We start from the raw sequence: 9,182 nt of genomic DNA on the forward strand, positions 1-9,182 counted from the left end.
ATGAACTGTGATGAACTGCCCTACTTGTGATTGTTTAGAGATTTTAAAGGTTTTATAACAATTCTACATCTTCTTTGGCTATTCTACAATCTATTCACCTTTTCAGCACCAGTAGGGTACTTTCTGTGCAGCCGCACACACACACTCAGGCATGCCAAACAAGCATACACAAAAGTTTCAAGAGTGGGGGATGGAGTAAAATATGGAGACAAATTGAAGTGTGATTTATTTTCGCGGAACGGATGTACAGGACTGAGCGGCGGTCATATTTTGTACCGCTATGCGGTACATCTAGTTTACAGCCTAGCATAGTGGTGATGAACCCTGGTCGTAACCCTGGTGGTAATTTTTGCTTAGGGCCCCCACCGACTCTAGAATCACCTCTGGTGAGGTGACAGAGAATATGAAACGCCAGACTCAACAATGACTTTCTCACACAGTGGCTCAGGTGTGGTGTGGTGATACCGGAAGTGTTCCAGCAGAGGTCCAGAGGTGCAGATGATGTAATAGCTGCTGGTATCCAGAGACGTGTGAATGACCTGACCTCTGTCTGTTGCTGTACCCAACAGATCAAAGATTCTCAGGCCCAGCGTGGGTGATGTGTGAGATGCATGTTAACAACATCTATATCTGAGTCACAACAGCTTCACTGATGAACGAATGCCAACCTTAAACCCAGGGTAGAGTGTGTGAGTGAATGTGGTCTGGACCCTGTGCAGGAGGGTCATTGTGTCAGAGATGCTGTAGAAGGCCAGAGTTCCTGCCCTGTGGTCCACATACACTCCTATTCTGTTGCTGGCCACTAGAGGGAGAATAGTCTCTTTCTTATTGTGCCTGAAAGAGGAGCTGGAGCCGGTGAAGTGCAGACTCCAGGACTGATCATTATGTCCAAAAAGACACTCATCGCCCCGTCCTTTCCTGCTGATACTTTTATATGACACTGCTATATAAACCCACTCCCCACTCCACTCAACCTCCCAGTAGCAGCGTCCAGACGCACCCTCTCTACACAACACCTGGTTATACCCATCAAATCTCTCTGGATGATCAGGATCCTGCAGCTCAACTCCCCATTCCACCTTCCTCTTCCCCTCAGACAGATGGAGGTATCTGAATACAGTGTTTGGATCCAACGTGAATTGACAGGAGTCTGATGAAGGAGAAGGTAGAACAAACTTGCATTTCAATTACTGTATGTATGTGTGTGTGTGTGTGTGTGTGTGTGTGTGTGTGTGTGTGTGTGTGTGTGTGTGTGTGTGTGTGTGACTGTACATGTTTGTATGAATGGTTGTGTGCAAGTGTACATGTGTTTCATTGCCTGTATTCAAAATATTAAAATTGTGTGTGGTTATGTTTGAGAGTGTGTGTGGTTATGTTTCTCTCTCTCTCTCTCCCGCTCTCTCTATCTCTCTCTCTCTCTCTCTCCCTCTGTGTGTGTGTGTGTGTGTGTGTGTGTGTGTGTGTGTGTGATTCCACATTATACTTGAATGAATGACTGTGTGTACATATTTGCCTCAGTGATTTTAGACCAAACCTACTGAACTTACACTTCAAGAACTCCTGTCTGGTTACTGGCTCAGTAAAAACAGCCTGGACATCAGACACTGAGAAAGAAAGAAAGAAAGAAAGAAAGCATTATAACTAACCAAATCTAGTAAGATGTCACAGCTTTGCCAGATTCTTCAGCAGCACTTCACTCTGCACCAGCCACTTCCTCAGCCACGCCCATTCAACAGGCTCACACTCATTCTCTCTCCCCTGCCTACTGAGCCCTTACACCTGCAGCTGATCCGCTGCATTACAGTATATCAGGCCTACCTCCACACACACACTTTGTCTGGCCTCGTCAATGCTGTATGAAGGACCCAGCCAATAACTTGCTCCCTCGCCTGCTCTTCAGTCTTCTTTGGACTGGTTACGTTTTGGATGTGTAAACCTGTTTCTATGGACTTATGAACTTTGTTGGACATTGCCCTCTATCTTCAGTTGCCTTAGTCTGGGGCCTTTACTACAAAGGGAGCTTAAAGGAGAATTCCGGTGTGATATTGACCTAAAGTGTATCGAAACATGATACCGAGTGTGAACGTATGTCTCATAGCCCATCTCGGCTTGTCCCCTGCACTCCAAAATCTGGCGCTAGTTAGCCGATGCTACCAACATCTTCTTCAATAGTGGTGCTTCGGCATCGGGCTAGCCATGCAAATAAATCACTGTTTTACACCCATTTACGAGGCTCAATGTATCTCCACACTTCATTGGTAGACTTCCTAGGGCCCTGACATTTAAAACGAGACATTGAGAACTTTGAAAAAGCACTGGTAGTTTACTTACAAGACGATTTATACAGACAGTATCTTCACGAAGTTTAGCGTTTGCAGCCATCTTGAATTTAGTCACGATAAGTCGAGCAACGAGTAAGAATGAACAGCTATGATAAGGGATCAGATTCCAAAAATAATTCAGTGGAAATGCATGGATTCCAGTTGCTGCTACTGGAAGAAACTGGAATCCATGCATTTCCACTGAATTATTTTTGGAATCTGATCCCTTATCATACCTGTTCATTCTTACTCGTTGCTCGACTTATCGTGACTAAATTCAAGATGGCTGCAAACGTTAAACTTCGTGAAGATACTGTCTGTATAAATCGTCTTGTAAGTAAACTACCAGTGCTTTTTCAAAGTTCTCAATGTCTCGTTTTAAATGTCAGGGCCCTAGGAAGTCTACCAATGAAGTGTGGAGATACATTGAGCCTCGTAAATGGGTGTAAAACAGTGATTTATTTGCATGGCTAGCCCGATGCCGAAGCACCACTACTGAAAAAGTTGTTGGTAGCATCGGCTAACTAGCGCCAGATTTTGGAGTGCAGGGGACAAGTCGAGATGGGCTATGAGACATACGTTCACACTCGGTATCATGTTTCAATACACTTTAGGTCAATATCACACCGGAATTCTCCTTTAACTTTGTTAAACCGGGGTTGACAAAACCTGGTTATCATAAGTGGTGTTACTCGGTACTACAACTATACAAGCGCATACTGTAATGACAGGTAGTGACCCGAAGGTGTCATTGTTATAGCCTGGGCCCTGGGGGCATTGACAGCGGATGTATGTGGTAAAACTTAAGTTTAATAAACAGAACACTGAGGAACTCACATGTTTAAGTCGAGTCCAGATTATAGCTTTGTATATATTGTAAGAAGCTATTGTAAGAAACCAAACCGTTTGAAAATCCGTCAAGATTTCAGCGAGATAAGAGTATTTGTGTTCGTGCAGATCACTCACCTTACATCAGGTACCACAGAGCCCACCAGATAGCTTGCCTGTGACAAGATGGCCGCCGGTGATGCCGTTAGAGACTTCGCAATAAGACCTCTAGTCTTCATTATGTCTATCTATGGATGAAATATGCGGCCCTTTTCGCCATTTTGATCAGAATTTTCATGATCTATACATCACGTCTTTATAGGTTTGCCGTGGACGCGTACAACCCTGCGGTAACCAACCCCGTGTTGAATGAACTAATTCATACCCGGTAGGCCTACGGTGGAACCGACAGCTCTGGGGCCTCATTACCATTATCCTAACTGCTTGTCCTATCTTAACTTAAGTTTCAAAGATAGGAAAAATCCTATCTTCCTATTACAGAAGCAGTTCCTAAACTCATGGCTGTGTCCTATCTTATCTCAGACCTCCTATCTTATCTTAAAGAGGCCCTATGCAACAATTTTAGCAAAAATTACCTTAATTATGCAGGTTGAGAGTCGTTCTTATGGTTCTACAACACTTTTTGGGTCGTTTGGTGGGTGCTTCGTCTCCCCCTAGTGCTTCTCCGCGGAAAAAACGAATATGCAACTTTCTGGTCGCGGTCCGAACACATCCGGATGTAACTCGGCGGAAATACTCAAAAATGTAGTCAGATTGTAGTTTCTAAGAAGACTGCAAAACGGACTCCGACTTGGCTTTGTTGCTGTTGAAATTGTAAGTAGCCTACCCTTGGGTGAACTTCGTTTTTGTAATGTGATTTGATAGTCTCTTGAACAATGTGTTTGCTCAACCGTTTTATTGTGAGCCCTATGTGTTTAGCTTGGTTTATTGATGGCTAGCTCGCTAGCTAGTGGGGGTTTAGCGTAGCAGTCACTTGCTACCGAAGCTGCAGGGGGAGCTATGTTGTGAAAAATGGCAGCCCAAATCAGGCGAAAACACAGAAACAGCAAAGGAATAACCAGACCTGCATAGGGCTTCTTTAAGAAATCCTAACTGTAACAGTCAGTTCGATTTTTAATCGGCAATCGTCCTGTCATGCCTGTTTCTATGATTAGAATGTATACAAGACTGCCTGTATCTATGATTAGAATGTCAGGTTGAAACCATAATATCAAAGAGAAATAGGTCTAGGTTAGGCCTATGTAGGAAGAAAGTGTGTGTGTCAATATTGATTCATTTGATGAACAGGATAAAAAGATGAAAAACAAAAAACATATTTATAATAATAAATACCGGTAATAGTCTAATATTCTGTTATAATTATTAATATTTATTTATTAGTTCTAAATGTTTTAAAACACATAGCTTATAGGCTACATTTGTTTTCACTTAATTAACTTATTTAGTGAAATATGCTTTATGGTGTCCCAAACAGTCATGTCCATCATCTTGTCATAGGCTATAGGGAACAAGACTGTTGCAATCAGTTTTGGCAGTTATTTTGAATTTTATTTTGAAAAATCCTAAATGCCATCCTAAACTGAGATAAGATAGGAGTTAGGACGTTTCTGTAATGAGGCCCCTGGTGTAGTCAGCGCAGGGTCAATCAACCTAGAGTTCAGCGTTAACTCTGTGTTTGTTAACCCTCAGATTTTATTTAAAGTTCCAACATAAGGGACTAACGTTTCAACGTTCTGCCACGTCTATAGTAGACTCTGTAATAGACTCTAGACTCTGAAGAAGACATGGCAGAACGTTGAAACGTTAGTCCCTTATGTTGGCACTTTAAATAAATTCTGAAGTTTATACATCTGTGGTGCTCCGGTAAAACAACTCTTTCGCTAGAATTAGTCCTCTCCTGTTGACGCACTAGTAGCCTACAGAAGCGCGGAGGAACTACTGTTTTTCTTTGTTAAACCTCCGTTTGTGGAATACCCCACTGCAAAGTTACAGCCAATTACATCTGTGTAGGCTACAAATAACCTGAGCATTAGTCATTCTCAACATGACTACCCACAGCATGAATACCACTATGCACACAGAATAGGAACAGGCTTCAATCAAGTCTTTTTATAGTTTATCAGAGTGCTGGATCAAACTTGAGTTATACGTTTGATCCAGCACTCTGAGAAACTTTAAAAAGTAACAGAAAAAGAGAAAGGTCCACACTTACAGTAATACAGTAAATTTGATTAGCCTATTTTATGCTGTCTTTTCTCCTTGAATATCAATATGACCAACCTGCTGCAGAGATCTTCATAACTTCCTGCTTGAAGAAATCCTCCAGCTGCCCCTTCAGTGTGGAGACAGATTTCTTCACGGCCTCAAAAGGTAGAATTTGGCTGGCATAGATGCTGGATAAGTCTTTACAATGAGGTAGAGGGCTGACTGGCTGAAAATTCTACTCATGAGAGAGAGAGAGAGAGAGAGAGAGAGAGAGAGAGAGAGAGAGAGAGAGAGAGAGAGAGAGTGCGTGTGTGTAGTATTGTATACACCATTACAAACTACTTATCTAAAATAAACTGCCCTACATTGTTGGGCAGATTTAATAAGCAACATAAATGAATGCAGGTGTCCTTGGTCTGGGAAATGTTTAAGATATCTGATCATGCATATCTGAGGTTGTATTGCAGGACTTTGGCACTGAATGCAACAACATTCAACTCAAAACAGACACTTTAATTATGATGTATGTCAATTTAATATGTTCCAAAGAGGACTGTATGATGTTGGAAATTAAACAATTTGTGAGCTAATAATCCATCTACAGTCACCTTGAGGAAATGGATGTGGTCCTCTGTGTGTGAAAGCTGCTCCAGGTCAGCATCTCTCCTCTTCAGCTCAGCAATCTCCTGCTCCAGTTGTTTCTGAAGTCCTTCAGTCCGACTCACCTCAGCCTTCTCCTGAGCTCTGATCAGCTCTTTCACCTCAGAGCGCCTTCTTTCAATGGAGCGGATCATCTCAGTGAAGATCCTCTCACTGTCCTCCACTGCTGTCTGTGCAGAGCTCTGACAGGAGACACACAAGGACGAGGGGAACAGGAGACACAGAGGTTGGTGAAGCAGCAAAGTAGCTCACAGTGTCCTTAGCTTGTTTTTGATAAGGTAACCATGGCAAAGTCCTGCATTCTGTGACAGTCTTTCAGGGACCAACCCTGCTGATGGCTGAATAGACACACAAAGATGATAAGGTGGGAGAGGGGGAGACACAGAGGGAGGTGATGCAGACACTGCAGCGTTGCCATGATGCTCTTTTCAAGTGGTTGCCATGACATCCTGCTAAGTGTGCATATCACAGTCCAGGATGAGCCGCATCAGTGATGGGCTGTTAAAAACAAGTTTGCTGAAAAAGGAGGTCTGAGGCAAAGGCAAGTTTTGACATTGCTCTACCTCTATCTCAAACTATTCGATTCTATATTCAGAAGAGTCAAAAGGAGACACAGCAGTGCCATGTTCAATGCTAATGATGAATGGATCATTGTCAGCTAGTGAACATTCAGGCTGTGTGAACTGTGCAGAATTTAACATTTGCACTGCAGTTGGGTAAAGTATTTGGGTCTTGTTGTTCTGCAGATTTAATCTGCATCATCAGAACATGAGAGGTACTTACTGTAACATCATCATGCTTAATTAGCACAGCCAAGCAATGATAAAGCTGAAGATTAACACAAGACAAGTGACACAGTACCCACAACATTCTCACCTTGAGAGTCTCCACAGCCTTTCTCAGCTCCTGCAGCTTCTTCTCTCTTTCCTGGATAATCTTTTTGAAGCTTCTCTGAGTCTGCCCCAACTGCTTCTGTTGATTAAAAAAAAAACACACAATTAACAAAATCACATATCACTACTGCTATATCTCAGATACAAAATGGGATTATGGGTTTGAAACATTATACTAGGTGCAGTCTGGTCCAGTTTGGGAGAGCAGCCATAGAGGCTGGACAGAGGAAAACTCTGTTCCTGCTCATGCTGCACTCCCTCAGAAAGTTATTACCAGGCATGCTATGGTTCAGGACAGGTGTTCAGTACAGGATCACTTACATTTTTAAACATGCATACATTCTTTAAAGCAGTCCACTTGTGCCTTCTTTTTTCAGGTTGTTACAGAAATCATGACATTTACAATTTTCAGTTATGGCAAACTATTTATTTATTTATATTTATACAGAGGATATCCCACTGAAGCAATGCATCTTTAAAACATGCATAGATAGCCTGTCGCAATAGTCAGTGGTTGCAGCTAATAGGATAAGGTTTGACTGGTTTCAGTCAAGAACTTTGTACAGGCCTACCTGATAACAGTTACTATCTATCTATCTATCTATCTATCTGTCCTCTCAATAAAGTATAATAAACTTCAGAACAGAGCAGACTTTGACCAAATGTGTTTGCTACCCTGCATTAAACATAACTTCATACACATAACAGTGGAGAAAACTCTGAAGCTTTATTTAGAACAAAGTCTAACTACTCACCTGTTTGTCCGTCCTTTCTGCTGCAGCTAAGACCGTGTCATGGCCTTTATGGCTGTCCATCATACACAGATAGCAGATACAAGTTTGATCAGTGCGGCAGAATATTTCAAAAACTTTCTTATGATGGGAGCAGATCCTCTCCTGTAGCTGGCCTGTGGCATCAATCACTGAGTGTTTTCTACCTGGGTTAAGGTCATTGTGAGCTTTGAAGTGAGTTTTACAGTAAGACAACAAACAATCCAGACAGGACTTCACCGCTTTGAGTTTTCTCCCAGTGCAGACATCACACTCCACATCTCCCGGTCCAGCGAAATAGTGAGCAGGAGTAGCAGCTTGGATTCTGGTCTTCCTTAACTGCTCCACAAGTTCAGCAAAAATATTATTTTTGTATAGAACAGGTCTCGGAGTGAAAGTCTGTCTGCACTGGGGGCAGCTGTAAACTCCTTTCTGATCTTCCTGATCCCAGCAGTTTTGAATGCAGCCCATACAATAACTGTGTCCACATAGGATAGTCACAGGATCCTTTAGTAAATCCAAACAAATTGGACACATAAAAAGGTCTTGGTTACTTGGGCTCGCTTCTGCCATTCTTAGTCGCTGACAAACACTTCACAAAGCTCTGGGGCAACACTATGGTTTCACTTTTGTTTCTTCTCCAGTAGGTGATTGGGAATGACTTCCTGGGGTGTGTGTGTAACAGCTTTTGTCACTGATAAAGAATAGCATTGCATATATTTCCACTAAATTGCTGTGAATCTTTATCAAGTGCAATTTAAACAATTATTTCTCATTAAGTACGCTAAGGCAAGTGTATCTCATATAGCACAACTCAAACATGGTCTTACTAATTCAAAGTGCCTTACAAATCAGATGAAAGAACATCTGGAAAACAAGATAAACTACCTGACTAAATCAAATTAAACAAAAACAATCCAGCAAATTAGACTTACTGTAGGAAACATAAATCTATAACAGTTGACCATGGCAAATTCCTTATACACCATCTTCTATGATCTCTACTAGATCAGCAGTAAGGTGGTTTCATCAGTAATAGTGTCATCTAGTGGACATATTGTGTATACACAATTCAAGAGCACACTTAAATGGATTGTTTACTGTAAAAGGTGATGCAATAACATGCAAACATAGAATAGATAATCAAGTAAAAACAATCTTCTTGATTGTAGAATTCTTCTGTTTGATTTTCAATCATGTGCTAATGGGATGTATAACCTATATAAATATTCTGTAGCCGAATGTAACATCATATACTGTAAAGCTGTTTCTTTTTGTTGCTGCCTTGTGAAACATGTGCATTACTTGATTTGGAATGTGTTATCCCTACTGCTGCTTTGGTCTTGAAAGTGTATCATGTCACAGACACTGCACAGTGGGTGCAGGTGCATGTCTCTTCTGAGTGATCTGAGGGTCATGTGATGTGAAGTCTTGCTCCTCGTTCAAACTATGGAGACTTATATATGTGGCAGTTTTGTGTTTGA

General features: G+C 41.8%; 1 protein-coding gene across 1 annotated transcript; it reads right to left on the reverse strand.

Annotated features, from left to right (window-relative positions):
* Window positions 1–303: 303 nt before the first annotated feature.
* Window positions 304–8,480, reverse strand: LOC121714869 (tripartite motif-containing protein 16-like). The gene is made up of 6 exons (XM_042100025.1): window positions 7,684–8,480; window positions 6,912–7,007; window positions 5,984–6,217; window positions 5,451–5,610; window positions 1,548–1,604; window positions 304–1,150 (listed from the first exon to the last, which is right to left on the reverse strand). The coding sequence occupies exons 1-6, from the start codon at window positions 8,269–8,271 to the stop codon at window positions 636–638; spliced, it is 1,650 nt and encodes a 549-aa protein (XP_041955959.1). The 5' UTR covers window positions 8,272–8,480; the 3' UTR covers window positions 304–635.
* Between the last annotated feature and the right edge of the window lie 702 nt (window positions 8,481–9,182).

This window comes from Alosa sapidissima, chromosome 8, assembly GCF_018492685.1.
Source record: "Alosa sapidissima isolate fAloSap1 chromosome 8, fAloSap1.pri, whole genome shotgun sequence".
Classification (NCBI taxonomy): Eukaryota; Metazoa; Chordata; class Actinopteri; order Clupeiformes; family Clupeidae; genus Alosa; species Alosa sapidissima.